Source organism: Homarus americanus, unplaced genomic scaffold, assembly GCF_018991925.1.
Source record: "Homarus americanus isolate GMGI-L3 unplaced genomic scaffold, GMGI_Hamer_2.0 scaffold34360, whole genome shotgun sequence".
Classification (NCBI taxonomy): domain Eukaryota; kingdom Metazoa; phylum Arthropoda; class Malacostraca; order Decapoda; family Nephropidae; genus Homarus; species Homarus americanus.
In genome coordinates this window covers 2,091,150-2,108,099 of record NW_024739403.1, presented here as the reverse complement: position 1 = coordinate 2,108,099, position 16,950 = coordinate 2,091,150, and the positions used below count along the sequence as shown (strand labels likewise).

The 16,950-nt window shown below is 35.7% G+C and overlaps 1 protein-coding gene across 5 annotated transcripts in view; it reads right to left on the bottom strand.

The window, feature by feature from the left end:
• LOC121874707 (serine/arginine repetitive matrix protein 2-like) overlaps positions 1-16,950 on the bottom strand; it is a gene marked incomplete at its 5' end in the record, with an annotated part of 128,066 nt that overhangs the window by 12,120 nt on the left and 98,996 nt on the right. For 3 of the 5 annotated variants that reach the window (XM_042378963.1, XM_042378965.1, XM_042378968.1), the window contains 16 exon segments: positions 1,882-2,004; positions 2,422-2,633; positions 3,194-3,521; positions 3,687-4,097; positions 4,442-4,606; positions 5,726-5,878; positions 6,297-6,409; positions 6,529-6,709; positions 6,851-7,023; positions 8,533-8,704; positions 9,476-9,714; positions 9,917-10,074; positions 10,636-10,659; positions 13,218-13,383; positions 13,604-13,988; positions 14,150-14,246. In XM_042378963.1, coding sequence (XP_042234897.1) covers positions 1,882-2,004; positions 2,422-2,633; positions 3,194-3,521; positions 3,687-4,097; positions 4,442-4,606; positions 5,726-5,878; positions 6,297-6,409; positions 6,529-6,709; positions 6,851-7,023; positions 8,533-8,704; positions 9,476-9,714; positions 9,917-10,074; positions 10,636-10,659; positions 13,218-13,383; positions 13,604-13,988; positions 14,150-14,246 — 3,100 coding nt within the window. 5 annotated transcript variants of the gene reach the window in all.

The following is a 16,950-nucleotide window of genomic DNA, read 5'->3' as shown; positions in this document are numbered from 1 at the left end:
ATCATCAGTTTATATACTGATGCAACCCTCATAATGAAAGGGAGACTAAGAGTAAGCTTTTCCTCATGAACAGTAGAGGGAGGAGACCTGAATGAGTATGTCATATCACCTATTGTGCACCTCACCATTTCGTTCAGGTCTGTCACAGCAGTTTTACTGGCATCAATCACCATTCCATTTTAGTGGACCCCCATCATCCTCATTTTTCCCTAAGAAATTAACCTCAATAGTAAACAATTTGCATAAGGTAAACAAACCCAACAGTATCTAACCTTATTCTAGCTCTTCTTCACATTAAAACTTAAGAAAAAAAAATGAATTTTTTTGATACAATAAGATATGTGGGTGCTCTCAAGTCAGTGTGTTAAGGGAATAAGAGATGGGAATGTGAAATGTATAATTAGAAGTAAAATAGTGAAAGATAAAGTGAAAGGCAGGATATCTAAGAGTGATTTTAAGTTTTAATGATTTCGTATGTGTCATAAAATAGCAATATTTCTGAAAGTTCTGTAACAGATGTGAAATAAAGAAGAGGGGGAGAAAGGAAACAAGAACATGTGATTTGGAAACAGAAACAGCTTGAGAGTAAACAGGGATGGGAGGTATACTATAAACCAGTAACTAAAGTGAAGAGCAAATCAAGGAAGCATAAGGATGTGCAAGGATGAAGTCTCTGAAAGTGAGAACTGCACATAAGTCCTGGTGGAGTTAACTTGTGGAGTATGACGGTTCTGCTTTGTCTACTGAGATATAACAAAGACTGCCATTTGATTTGAAAATGTCCAAAGAAGGGATAACTAACAAGTACCAGTACTCAGAAACCTCAGTTATTAAGACACTAGGAAACTTACAAATTCCTAGTTTATACTAGAGAAAGGCACAAGCAGTAATTCAACAAAGATTTATAAGCATCTCAAAGACACTACTCAGTTAAATGTACTGTATATACAATATCGGGAATTAGTAGAGGGGCACCCTGTTTGAGGTCACAACCTTGGAGTGAGACTAATGCTTAGAATAACCTGTAAGAGAATGTTGTGACAGCACTAAGTGTGAGGTCCTTTAAGTTCAGGCTTTACAAACACATCTGGTAAAGTCAAGAGTCTCTACATGCCTAATACAGTACTTAAAAACAGCATGTAACAGTGAACTGACTGACTACTTGACTGGCTTGTAAGCTAGCAATAGGCAAAGAGAATTACTGGAAAAGTGTTATTTGGTATCAGGGCAAGATTATTCCATACTGCTCCGTATTTCTAGCTTTCAGGTTGTCATGGAGCATTTCTGAGCTTTTTAGAAATTAAAGATTCCCCTTTTATTTATTTGCACTACACCCGAGTTCTCTATTACTGTATATATCTGTATGCAAAAAATTTAAATATGTTCATCTGCCAGGCCAACCCTACTCTTTAGGCTCACTATTCTGAAACCCTGTGATGTTCACTTCATGTGCTAAGTAACCTCTCTAGCACAATATTAAATACTGCATGTCTTTGCTTTACTGTATATTATATACAGTATTGCTCATCTCAGTTTCTTGGTTATTATTAAATTTTACTGCATATTAATTTGAGACAAAATTGCTTTTTTTTTTTTTTTAAAGCATTACATGTTTTTCAAGAACCATGTGTTTGGACATTGTGAACCATTCACACATCATCCGTGCAGTTCTTCATTACATTATTTTCAATCTTTTATTATTGTTATTACCAAACATGATTATGAATGAAAAAAAAAAGTTTAGACATAATCACAACTACAGCACCGTACTGTACAGGGCTATCAGGAAGTCCCTGTGCACCTGCAATAATTAATAACATATGGTAGGTACAGTAGGTACTTGAAAAGAAATTATATGTACAATTAATAATATATAATCACCTTTTCTTGGATGGCGGTGACATCAGGTCTAGGTGTCCACGTGGGAAATGTGTTGGTGAATTCTAGTGGCTCCAGCCCTGCAACCACAAGCTGAGGTTCAACCACTTCAACTTTGACCTCGATCTGAGTGTAAACAAATAAATAAATAAATAAATAAATAATAATAATAAACCATTCACATATTTAACCTCAAAATTCTATTAACTTTACATCCTGCATAATTTTCATCTCCATGCTGTCATATTTGGTATAAACTTGTTAAAAATGGCTTACAATATTTAAAGGATTATACCAGGAGGAAAAAGTGGGGAAGCCTCAAGACAGGGAGGAATAGAAAGGGTAATAAGAATTATAGAATAGGAATATGGCACTCTTCAATGGACTGTCTGGAATTAGTGAATGTGTTGCAAATTGTTAGATGGTGCCGCCATAAAAAAGTAGCCAGACAAATGAAGCATCTGTGACAGATAGTCATAGTTGAGTTTCCATGGGCAACCAAATCCAAACAACCAACCCCTCAATTAAGACTCCATCTAATACCTTTTTATAACTTCTTGCTGCCAATGCCTTAGCTTGACTTTTGGCCTTGGTCTTGCAGTAGTTCAGTGCTGTTTGTAAACCAGCACGGCGAGCAAAGTTGAAGCGTAACACAGCAGAACCTGTTGCACTGAAGTCCTCTCCTTCTGAAGTCTCATCAGGCCACCAACCTTGCCACACCCACACTTGGTGACCACCATCCACCATAAATAGTGCTATATCAAAATGCAAATTTAATTTGATTAACCTTCTGATACTCTTGGTCATGGTTGGAAATCTCAACCCCCTTGCGGTCTTTCGACGCAGATTGCGTCGGTAACAAGAATGATTTTTCATTTTAGTAAACATTGGGTAGAGCGATCAAGACCCAAATTGTACCTTTAGAGATGCATCTGCCAGCCAAAGAAGCTGGATGAGTGGACTGGTCCACTGTTTCTGTGTTTTTGCTTATGGGAGAGGTGCACTCCGTGTGAGATATGGCTGAGCAGGAGGGGTTGTGCCAGCACGGGAGCACTCAGTAACGCAATTTGCGCCAAAAGACCACAAGAGAGTTAATATGTCCTTACTGTAATACTACAAAGAAGAGAAGTTTTAGTATGTGTGTGTATTTAAAGAAATTACTACCGGTAATCCTTCAAAGACAAACGTATGCATTTCAATCAAAGTTTAACATTTATTCTCTAGAGTAATTACAGTGAGAAGCCAATGCTCAATAAAAAAAAAATTTTTAGTATCTAATGTGTAATGCTGAATGTAAATTAATTCCAGATCTTACCTGGCTGTGGTACAGAGTACAGGTCAAGCTGCAAGACAGGTAGTGGGTTTGGTAAGGATGTGGCCCGGTAGCTGCAGATCACCTCTGTGGCTTGGAATGAGTCATGGGTAGGTTCTAAATGCCATATACGTGGTGTAAAATCATATGAATGGTCGTCTTCAAGGAGTGAAAAATGTTTGTTTTTGGAGGATGAGCCACCAAAACCTTCCCAAAAATCTCGAGATTCAGCGCCCTCAAACTGTTCCTTGATCTTTATTGTGGTATCCTCTTCCCAACCCATTTCAACATTTGTGGTTTCAGAGAGCTTCTGGGCTGTCACGTTGGCAACCTATCATAAAAAGAATATTCAGTGACATCATCAATGTTTTATGTCCATTTTCCATGCTTGTATGGGTTAGCTGGACAATCAAAAATTTTCATTAATATTAGTATAGTATACAACATATGAAAAATAAATTTACAAGAAAATATGATGTAAAATTTCACTAGTTACCTTGCGTGTGTGTTTCAAAGACTTGGCACCATGCCATAAGTGGATGACACCTGCTTGTATATCGGCTAATATTAGGCAACCTCGGGACCTCAAGTGTGTTGAACTCACTTCAATCTCCACTAAATGTCCTTCATTTTCATTCTCTCCTCTGACTATAAATAATTTCCAGTGTTTGTGTGTGTGGTCATCTTCCTGCCGTCCCTGGTGTACCACAAGGCCTCCTTGAAATAGGTTAAGGAAAGCTGGTGGTTCCAATCCCATAGAGACTCGTACATGAGGGCCACGTTCTTCATCTAATTCTACAGTCATAAGAGCAGACACACCTTTATCTGACACAGAGCTCTCTCGCCCCTGCCAGAAGAAATAGGCAACTCGCGTTCTACCCGTTACATTGTGCTTTGATGGCTCGCCCTGCAAAATAATGAATAATGTATTTTATACTGTATTCTTTTATAATATAAAAGTAACAGTATTAGACTAAACCTGACAGAGAAATAAATTAAAAGTCTGTATTTCAGTATTACCAAATAACCAAAGAATTGGGCAAATTGTACTGTACCAGATGCCTGGGGGGTTTTATTGATGTTTCACTAATTTTTTACCAAATACATATTATAATTCTTCTCAGCCATTGAAAACTTTTTTTTATTTTACTAAATATCACCTTTTCCATGTAAAATGCACAGAAATACTAGAATAACTATAACTATGATAACTAAAATAGTAATAGTAATAAATGTAAATGAGTGACCCACCTTTAGAGTTCTGCCGGTGGCTGTGACCAGGTAATACCAGCGCACAACGTATGTATCACCAGCATACAGGTGCCTTTGCAAGGTTACATCCATTAGCACTTTGCCATATTCTGACACATGCCAGACCTTGAAGTCATTCGTTGAGATGCTCAAGAGGCGTCGCTCCTTAAGTTGTGAAAGCAGCACACGCAATTTTGTAAAGTACACAAAGCAGAAGTTAGAGTGTCGTCCATCAATGTTGATATATGAAGATGGTCGATTGATGAACAGCATGAAGTTAGCGGCATTGGATTGTTGATGCAGTCAGCGTTGTTACCAGCAGCAGATTGAGGCGACCCGGGTGAGTGTTGAAGGGGACAGGGAGGGGAGTAAGGGACGGTTAGCCAGGATATCAGGGGCAAACATTCAAGGTCACTTGGAATGGTACACAAAACAAATTAAGAAAATCTAATATAAACATTAAAAATAATTAGTATGCCAATAAAAAAAATATACTTCATTGTGAGTACTGAGTAAACAAGCAAAAACTGATGATTGACAAAGATAATAGAGCTCTATCTGTTAAAGGTTGGATATGTATTTAGTAATAAAAAGGATTTAAAGAAAGGGCAGAAGGGACAGATGGAAGAGAAAATAAATATCATTAAGAGAGGGTGCAGACTAATGAGTAAAATATAAATAAAAAACATATAAACCTTAGAAAAAAGTCATTAAGGGATACTGTATATAAAGAGGGACTACAATTCTCTACAAGGCACCCAAGCACAGGTCACCAGATGGAAGGGTTGTAGAAGGGAAACTGGGGTGGATATGCAAAGAGCAGTCACGTATGAACTCCACACGGAACCTAGTAAAGTTGTCTAGGGTCTCGGGGAGTAACGTGTGTAGTCAGCACAGAATGAGTCTTGCTGTCAGGAGCAAGATACACCATGGAGAATATATAGGATGGTGTTGGCCCATACACGTACACTACAGCTACATGGTGGTATGGAAGGCCCCTCTTGCTATCTACAGGCGGTTGGCCACTGACTAGCAGTGGCTGATGAAGACACTATAAACCACTGTTCAACAGTGGGGACGAGTCTAAGCCAAAATCAACAAGGCACAGGAAGGTCTTCAGAGTGTGCATAGAGAAGTCCACAAGAACTGTAGTTTAACTAGGAGATGACTGATACAGAGTCAATAGAGTTGAGTGCAGAGTACACATAAACAACATGAAGGAGAACTAAGCAGCATGGTGCATGACCAGTCTGCTACCACAAGCCATCATCACTACTAGCGCACCTCCTCATCGTAGTATTCCACCCCACGACCCAAGTGGCTCATTTCCAGCACCAGGTCAGGTTCTAGTGGCAAATCTTCCAGCATCATTTTGGCATCACAGGGTTGTAGTTCACAAACAGGAGCTACATGGCGATCAAGCTCCTTTTTCACCTCCTGATTCACAAAAGAAAAATAATGTTATTAATTAAGGTTAAATAAGCAGTACCTGTACTACTGTACAGTACAGCATATTGTAATAACATCATTTCAACAAAAACTGGGGATTGATCTTGGAAATCACTATTCCACAACCGAGTCTAGATTAAGAGGTTTGCATATTATTCAACCAAGTCTGCAGTGCTCAAACCCAGGAAAGCCATAAAATAAAGACAATATCAACTTATCTAGTGATATGGCTGAAGGTACAATACAATTAAACATGGAATTAGTTGCAGATGCCACTATCTAGTTTGATAACATGCCAGTTGCTTTGAACAGATATAGTCTTGAAGTTAATATCTTCAATAATTTTACAATAATTAATGATTTTTTTTCTCATAAAATAATGGTATATAAACAATCACAATTTTACCTTAATTCTTGACTGCTGTGCTAGATCAGGCCAGTCTATAAATTTTTCTTTGAAGAGAATCGTTTCAACATTTTCTGTGAGCTTGGCACACAGGCCCCATTCTGGTCGAGTACCTGTAAATGTGGTAATAAGCAGAATTAAATTGAATTAAAATAAATACCCGTAGAAGGCATTTATTTTTATATTACTAGGTGCAAAATCTTTGTTCCAGTAAATTACAAACCAAACTTACCTTTCATCTTTGCTTTTGAAATTGGAGTCATAGGTGTAATGGGATTGATGTCACACTCAGAGTAATCATAGTGTTCTTCCCATAATTCTCGACCTAATACCACTCCAACTTTTCGTTCATCACCACAGGCACGCTTACCTGCCCATATGTACAACTCGGGGCCAAAGTCAAACACTAAAACCTGTGGAAATATTAACAAAATATATTTCTCTGAAGCTGGGGGAAAAGCTATGGAAATTATTTAAAAAAATTATAAATCTTATGAAACAAATAATTCTTTAATTACTGTCGTAAGAGCAAGATGTATTCCAGAAATACCCACCTTATCAGATGAAAGAAGTTCTATTTTCGGCATTTGTCCCCAGGAATCAGGAATTGGCACAAGTGAGTCGTCCTGGACCTCATAGATTTTGTTGGCAGCCACCAGTGCAGCCTCCACATATTCATCCTCATCAGGTGTGCCCCCTAATACAGCTTCACTTGTTTCATCACCACCTGATTTATCAACAAGGTAGTGTTTAGACGGCATTTGATCTTAGTATTAACACAAAAAACACTACTGTACATAGATATTGTACTACAGGTATACTTGATGTGTGTTAACAAACTACTGTACATAGATATTGTACTACAGGTATACTTGATGTGTGTTAACAAACTACTGTACATAGATATTGTACTACAGGTATACTTGATGTGTGTTAACAAACTACTGTACATAGATATTGTACTACAGGTATACTTGATGTGTGTTAACAAACTACTGTACATAGATATTGTACTACAGGTATACTTGATGTGTGTTAACAAACTACTGTACATAGATATTGTACTACAGGATATTGTACTTGATGTGTGTTAACAAACTACTGTACATAGATATACTGTACATAGATATTGTACTACAGGTATACTTGATGTGTGTTAACAAACTACTGTACATAGATATTGTACTACAGGTATACTATGATGTGTGTTAACAAACTACTGTACATAGATATTGTACTACAGGTATACTTGATGTGTGTTAACAAACTACTGTACATAGATATTGTACTACAGGTATACTTGATGTGTGTGTTAACAAACTACTGTACATAGATATTGTACTACAGGTATACTTGATGTGTGTTAACAAACTACTGTACATAGATATTGTACTACAGGTATACTTGATGTGTGTTAACAAACTACTGTACATAGATATTGTACTACAGGTATACTTGATGTGTGTGTTAACAAACTACTGTACATAGATATTGTACTACAGGTATACTTGATGTGTGTGTTAACAAACTACTGTACATAGATATTGTACTACAGGTATATTTGATTTGTGTTTACAACAATGTCTAATTTTTGTAGGGTGGGAGTCTATTATTGTACATCACCAAACAGTTTTTTACTATAGTAAAAAAAAGAACAGCAGAAGTTTTCAGTTAATATAACTTATTTAAATATTTCAAGGCTTTTATTAGTATTATAATGTGCTTTGAAAAGAAGCCATACAAAAACCTAATTTGGTCAAATAGTAAGGAAATGGAGGAGACTCAGGCTATTGTACCTACATTAAGAGGATATATTTTATATACAGTATATACAGAGTGTGTGTGTGTGTATATATATATATATATATATATATATATATATGTATATATATATATATATATATATATATATATATATATATATATATATATATATATATATATATATATATATATATATATATATACCTGTATATATATATATATATATTTTTTAGAAAACTAATAAAGAGAACTTTTACAGATGCAACTCTAGCCATTCTAAGTCAAGGTGTTAATGAAAATTATAAAATCAATACTACATAATGATTAATAATTATTTTCAATAGCAGGACAGGTACGGTAGCACTACCAATCTTACATACTTCAAAATTTCTTTGTACATTAACAGCTCAGCTTAGATACATTATAGTATCAATACAGTACACTGAGTAAACTACTACTGTATTCTGCTTACCAAGTAGCTTCCAGAATTTTGATTTTCTTCCACTTGGAGAATTTTCATCAAGTTCAATAAGATTTTTTGATGAAGTAATGCCCATATCTTTCTTCTGCAAGATGTACTGGGCAATCTCAGCAGCTTTGGCTCTTTCAATGACATTGGCAAACTCACCCTTGTAATGATATACCTGTGAGGAGGAAAAGTGTCAGTACTGAACAGGAGTACAATGATTACAATCACATTTCACCGAGTTATAAATGCCAGTTAATTTTCTTGAAATAAGGAAAATTGATGAGTACTACAACTGTTTGTAAGTTATTATTTTTAGTTCAGTTGGTATATACAGTGCAATATCATGTACCATGCAGCGAGATTTGGGAAAACTTAAAAGTCACTGAATAAGAAGGTATTAAAAACAAAAACATGTGGTAGCCCACTGAGCACAAATTTTAATTTGATGTATGGATAATTATAGAAGATAAATACTGCTACACCTACTTCACTTTATGTGATATTCACTTATACTAAAAGAAAATTTATTTAATTCACATAATTTTGTTCTTGCTTTCATATATGAATTCAAAACCCTATAAGTACAATAATTAAAATTAAGATGGCATGCTGTGATCATGGCCAAAATGTCCAAAGTTAGTGCTGAAATTTTCATAACTCAGGGAATTGTTGTGCTAGCTTCACATGTCTGCCACAGTCTGTGATACTTAAAGCATCCCAACAAGTTACATGAAAATAAGTTCCCTAACGAGTTTCTTGTGAAACAGAAAACCATATTACAGAGGGACTGTTTCCTATTATTCAAAATGCCATATCCCTATATAGTGTTTAATTCTGTGGACTTGGTATCACTATGACAAAGTCAAAACACTAGAGTAACGTGGTCAATATCTAACAGCTATTAATGCCAACAATTTACTTTACAATTAAATCAAATGCCACCTACATCTGTGGGTGTTATTAGGATGAAGTCATCTCCCTGGTTAACACTGGTCACTTTAGGTTCAACTAATCGCGTTTGAGCATGACGCCGGCCTTTGACTTGCAGAAGCATTAGGGAGGTGTAGGGAGCCATTTCTCGTACTACAGGTGTGCTTTCAACTTTCTTTAGAGCAACAGCCGAGAAATTTTCCCTCGAGGCCAATCCTGCTAGTGCTTCAACTGCCATTGGTGAGCCTTTGGAAACTGAGAAAAAAAATATATATATATTTACAAATATACTTAATAATAATGTTGGATAAAAAACAGTACAGCATACCCAGTATTTTGTTCTATAAAAGTAAAAAAAAAACCTACATTTACACAAAAGTAATTATTGAAAACAAGTTGAGTACACAGAGAATGTACAGTATTTAAATTAAAAATAATATGGCAATTAGTTACTCACGTTCTTCCACCTTCATCCTCCGTAACTCCCTTTCACCAACACCCATCTTGACTTCAGTGTATTCTGACTTGAGATCTTCACGAGCAGCCAGAGCTTTCAGCGGATTACGTGATGCCACTTGACGACGAGTTACACGTACACTGCGCCGCTTTACCACACTGAAGATTCATATCTTTTGTCATTATTCAGTCTAAACTAGACAAAAATATTCTTAAGTTACTGTAAATGTTAACGCTTAAAAAGACACATAATCTTATAACTGTTCGGTACACGTACAGTAGTGCATATTCCTTTAGATATTATAAAAAAAAAAATATATATATATATACATTTTGCCACAAATATCAGTATGAAGGACTTATACAGCTCTTGGGACACTCAAAGTATATGTTATATACTGTACTTTGTGCCAAAGTAGAGCATGGTGGGAGATTCATGTACAGTCTTCTTCATAAATCTACTTAACTTATCTCTCCATTACAGCATCCATCCTCTTAATCACCTCAGTTGTCCCTCACATTTTGTAACCCATCCCACAAAATATACTCTTAGAATAGTATTAAACCAGTGAAATATTTTAACTAGTTTAAGACTTTTGTCATTACACAAAACTGAACAATCAATATAAAAAAATACAAGACTAGGAAAGAAATCTGATCCTAAAGCCTACAAGCAGAATTCATCACGTGCAGTAACTATAAAACATCTTGGTCACTTACAAGTCATCATCCTCCAGCTGTCTACTGAGGCATGAGAGAAATAGAGTTAGCATAAACTCTTGTGCTGTGAATAATAATTGTATTGCAATTGTACTGTATCAAATAAGACTATACAGCATAAAGAAAATAATAAACATATCAAGCAGACTAAATTTAGAGGCAGAATAGTGTATTATGTAAACATGCTTAGCCCTAAATATTCTTATGAAAAATAACAGAAATGTATTAAAAGAGCAAGTTGGTAACATTAAAAGACAGATATAATGAATACATGACAAAACCTTTTTTTTTTTGCCTGTTTTCATATACGTTAAGCGCAGAGCAGTGCAGTAAATCTTTAAACTCCTTCTTCCCATCATGTTAGGAGTGATGATCATAACTGCAAAATTTCTGGCTCTAAAAAAATATATATACCTAAAACTGATTGCTTCAAATGTTTTTCTAATGATCTACACCCAAATAAATGACTATTTCATATGCAATATCTAGTGTATCTATATCCAATATGTTATTTCTCACTACAGTATTCAACTTTGTGTCTTCTCCATGTATAGTTATCCTTTTCCTGCATAACTACACATTTCTACAAAATTACATCCTTAATATCCACAACCTCTATTGTAAACTCAATCCTTCCATCTAATGTGTAAGCTCCTTCCTCTTCTCCCTCCCCTTTTAATCCATTCTTTCCAAATGCCCAAAACTCCTATACCTGTACAATATTCTATTCTTATACGGTACACCAAATACTGTACGTCCAATGGTGCACTTTCAGTATTCAGTTATCCTGGCAATGATATGCACTTATTAAATAAAAATTAATAGAACAGTAATTGGGAAAACAAATATAAAATATGTAAGATGAAATTAATTCTAAAATCAAGTTTAGATGATATATTACAAAGCAAAGACTACATGTTAAAAACCTAAGTTCCTTGACAATTATAGTACCTGTAGCAACTAAATTAAATTAATTCAAACCTTCCCATTGTTATCATAACCCTTAAAAATGCAGTCTTGTAGATATCAGCTGCCACTAAATGAGTTTTGCATCAATAGGGCCCATGCACCCAGCAAATACTGTAAATTGTTTGGCAAATGAAACTACAGTATACATAGTAGTCTTAAAATATGATTATAAATCATCCATTACTGTATTAATGTTTAGGACTGTATGGCTAACCCAAATCCCTACAAAGTGCTTAAATGGAAGAGAGATTGCCCTATTTCTCAACAAGAGGTGAAGATAAGTAGGAGGGCAATTGTTCAGTTTGCAAAGGTGGCTTGACTGTGGGTTGACTTTATGAAATAACAGTTTGTAATCGAGTAAAAAGAGGGTGATGAGCACATGGTTGGTGTGGTGGCAAGATTCTTTACCAATTGGCTTGAAGTGGCAGCTGATGCCTTATTTTCAAGGGTTATGCTTGCAACAAGGTCTGAACTACAGCAATTGCAATCAACTCTTGATTAGGTATTTGCAATACAGGTACAGTACACAATACTATACTATATAAGGATTTGTATTTTTATTTTCATTGTACAGTATTTTCAGTGTATCCTATCTGTGGGTTTCCTTTGCTAGGATAGAAACAAGTGTACAGAAAGAAGAATAAAGAAATGGGTGGTCAAGTGGAGATGAGCAGCAACAAAAATAAAATAAAATATATTAAACATGGTTTATGGATGAGATTGGGATATAGAGACCACAGGATTTTAGACCACAATGTAGTATTAGGAGTTGTAACACTAAAGACACATTAGTACCACATCTGAACTATTGCAAGATGACATCATTTGATAAAATGACATAGGACAAAGTGACCCAGTTGCTACAGATCATCATTAAGAGGGCATGTTATATGAGTGACTTAATTTATTGTAGCAGAATACTGTACTGACTTGACCAGCTTTGCTGTGTAATGAATACTGTATTTGTGTGTTCATGTGTGAATTACTGCTGTTGGTTTTTATGTGATCTATATTGTAAGGGGTACTCAAGAAATTTCATTTAGTATTTCTTGATAATTAAACACTTCCATCAAGACCAGAAATCTTGACAAAATTATACTGTATATGGCTTTGGTGAAATCCATCAGATCACTGCATGACAAAAACTGTTATCCAATCTTGGAACAAAGTTCACCAACTCATGACTTCATCCATTGTGCAGCTAAAGACGAATGGAAAATAGAAGATTCTTGGCTATTTGACAAAGAAAAATGATGCAGTCCTTTAAGAGGCCTGTTGCCACTCTGGTCACCAAGTCTACATCACTGTCCTTCTCTTCTTCCACCATCATAGCTTTACTTGAATTGGCTGAGGTCTTCACCTTACCCTCAACACCCCTAGAACACAGACCTCTAAATGGTTTACACCAAGGTCTGCAGCTGTGGATTGTATAGACACAAACGTACAATGGAACTTTACTGAAGCTACAACCAGTCTAGGTATCAAACCTTGTGCGGATTTCTAAAAATATATTTTGTACTGTATTAATGTGCAACTCCATTTAAATAAAGGCAAGTTCACAATAAACAGGAGTGACAGATTTACTTTGAGAATGTTATGTAGACAGTACTCACAGCTGGGATACAGTTTCAGAGATATGGTCAAAATCTGCATCTTCTAAGGTTGGTAGTTCAATTTCTGGCAGTTGTGATGGGTCGTAGGAGGTGCGACTAAAGAAGGCATTAAATGATTCATCATCAGCCCGAGGTACAGATACACTTGTACCTTCTGGGGTTTCACCTGGAAAGGTTGGATAGGAAAATGATGTTAAGTTTCATACAAATACTGTACAATACCTGTATTTGAGATTATGAAAATCTTTAAATTCAGTCCAGAGTACTGTACTGTACCATAAGTTTAATTTTCTCATTTTGATTCGAGCATTGAAGAAATAAATAACCTGCATGTGATGCAACTGACGATCTCAGTAATTTAACAAACCTCTTAATTTAGTTCTTACCTTTCTTTTCTCCATCATTTGGTGTGGAAATACTACGTCTGAAGTCCTTTCGTGGAGTTAATGGGCTAGATTTATTTAGCAGTGATGGAAGGTTTCCTCCAGTCTTGCTTTTGAAGACTTTCTGGCATGGTGACCTCTTTTTACGCTCTATAAGAGGACTTCCTGTGGGAGTGGACAGTTGTTCTGGGGTCACAGTGATGAGTGGACTAGTCCCACTGACAACCGATGGGACTGATGATGTAGATGATGAAGCCATCTTATGTGCCACAGTGAACTTTGTGGCATCAGAATGTGTGATACGACCTCGCCACTGCTGTGATGATGTCTCCAGAGCAGACATCCTTTCCATGAGACTAACGGGTCTTTCCCGTATATTTCCTGCAGGCTAAAGAATAACAATATTTTTCAGTTGCAAGTACTGTATGGTACATTACATTTCATAAAATTAAGATAAATAATAAAATGCATCTAAGGAAACAATGCATTTCATATAAGCACTCCTTTTTCAATGCTTCAAGTGATAAAAATTAAAACATAAATATTTACCTTAGGTCTGAGTGTGACATTGGAGTTGACATCTTTGCTCTCTTTCTTAACACGGTTCTTCCAGCCATCTTCTCCACTCTTCTGTAGCGCTGCAAGCCTGCAAACAACAAAAGAATAAAAAGTAATTACAATAAAATATAAGCAATATCAAACAAGACAGTACCAGAAAAAACATTAAAATCCACATTAAGTTAATCCCAAATAGTTCTTACAACCAGTTACCTGCATCCATGAAGCGGCTGACTTCTCTGGAGGCCTTCAAGAAACAACCCCCCCCCCCTCCCCCTTCTTTTTAAAAGCTTGTGATCCAGAACAAGGTATGGTGGTACAGGGTATATGAATGGTAGAAGTAGAACTGCCACTTTTTGTGATCTTTTATTGTAGTACATTGCAGGGTACAGTATTACTTTTTATTCTTGTCTTTGAAGTGTTTCAAGTGCTAGTGAATTCTTTAGAAGTTCTTGGCACTTTAGAGAAACAAAAGACCAGCGACAGTATTATAGTATTACAGGGGTATTATTAACTGTGACAGAGCTGGCACTGGAGGGAGTGTTTTTATTTGTAGGATGTAGAAAGGAAAGAACGAAAGGTGTGGCGTAAAGATGAAGGAGAATAAAGGAGTGGATGGTGGAGGCAGGGACAGGCCAGGGGTGGGTGGAAGCAGGAATAAGCTGTGTACACTTATTAACACTTAGCAAAAATGATAATTGTAAATGATTTAAATTCCAAGACACTGACCTATTTATTTAAAAGAGTAAATGATGCTGGATAACCATAGTGAACTTGGGTACTTATAGCTCTGTATGATAAATGTTCATACAATTTAACTTCAGCAGAAAAATAAAAGAACAAGGTAAGAAAATTACATTAATGCTGCAGAAAAATTAGATTGTAACCAGGTGCATTTTCTTATCCCATGTGAGAGAATTTCGACATGGACTTGTGAGTTTTGTTGTTATATATAAGATCATTTTTTTTATTCGAGAACCCTGAATGATTACTATACAATACTTTAGAATGTGCAATAAACAAGAACCCTAAAAATCTGTAGGAAATTTTTTTGATCATATCATCGTGAGAAATGTAAAAGTTCTTTGAAATGATCAGATTTTACTTCTTTTTAGGTTCCTAAAATATCTGTATAATAATCATCACGGGTTCTCGAATAGAAAAAAATATAATAAATACCTTGTACTACATCACCAAATTAAGCAGACTTTAGATGAGTTACTTCTTTAATCTGGAGGAAGGTACACATTTAATGCAAACTGTTATACAGTAATGCAAACAAGGCATATTACTAATACAGTACAGTACAGTACAGTACGGTACGGTACAATACAGTCCATGATTATTTAACTCTACCAAGTACAATCTTAGCTCACTAACATCATCCACTACAGTACTGTAGATATATAAACTACTGCATTCATTTCTTGTGTTTTGGCAGTAATTTTTTTTGCCTTTTACCCTCTTCGCCATTTATCGGCTCGTTAGCCGCTTGGGCGATCAGTCACATCTCTCTTGTGCACTGTTGGCAAGTACTGGTTCCTGAATGTATCTGAACCAGCTTCAGTGTTCGTCAAGTCTGGCAGAGTGTTCCAAGAGTTCACAAAACCATTCTGATAATCTATCAATTTGGTCTGTGACAAAAGAATCTAAACCATTTACAGTAGTAGTATTTATCAGCTTAAGAATATCACTTGTCATAGTACAGAACAGTGTTTTAAATTATTTATTTGAAACAATTCCCTGGTACTCTGTTAAATCGTCTTTCTCGCACACTTTCCTTCATTACCACCATTTATTTGTCAAACAACTTTTTTTGGGGTCATTCCCTAATTTTCTGCTAATTTACTAAGAAACCACAAGAAGATGCCATGTGGTCAGTATATAAGTAACCAAGATCAAATCATTATTTGTTGCACCTCATTGTACCACTTATAGGCTGCCCCTGACATATAGAGGGCACTGCTACGATACAGATTATTCTACTTTGTACAGTATATTGGTGCAGGTAATTATCAAGAAAGAACACATACAAATATGATAAACACATGTGTACCATCTAGTCTAAAGAATCCAAGTACTGTACTGTACAGTAACACGTTCTCACAATTGTTAAATTTTCTGTACAGTGTCAGTAACTTGTTTTCTGTTTGTCAAATCATAGTTTTAATCATTAAATAATTAAATTTATCCCCCAGAAACCCAACTTTCTCAGTTATCTACCATGTACAGAGATCTGTGCTATCTGTATACCACAAAGTACAGTATGTTGAAAAGTTGAAAAGATATACATATTGTGTACTGTATTGTACTTAACAAAAAGGTTAATGTCTCCTTTGTAAGTGCAGGTAATATAAGAATTGGCAATGCAAAAATACATTATCGGTATCTGAATATTTATTAATAAATTACATTTATCTTCATTATGCACTCATAATACCCTGGATTTCCAATATGTGAACAATTAATCACCAACAAACTTTCAATTTAGGATCATCATGAGTTACCCCCATACAATGACCTGTGCATACAGTAACACAGCAAATGTCAGTGTACATTTGTATGACCTCTTTAGTGATGTTTCCTCTCTTCTTTACCCAATACAGTATAAATAAGTTAGTGCGACGTCACTACTTGCCGTGTTGGCCCCCCCACAAGTAGATTATCTAGAAGACAAAGCCCCACAACGTTTGTCCGAGGCAGGAGAAGTAATACTGTACACTCAACACAAATGTAGTAATTTTGCTCACTGTGAGAACCTACAGTGACTTCATTAGTTATGACACTTTTGA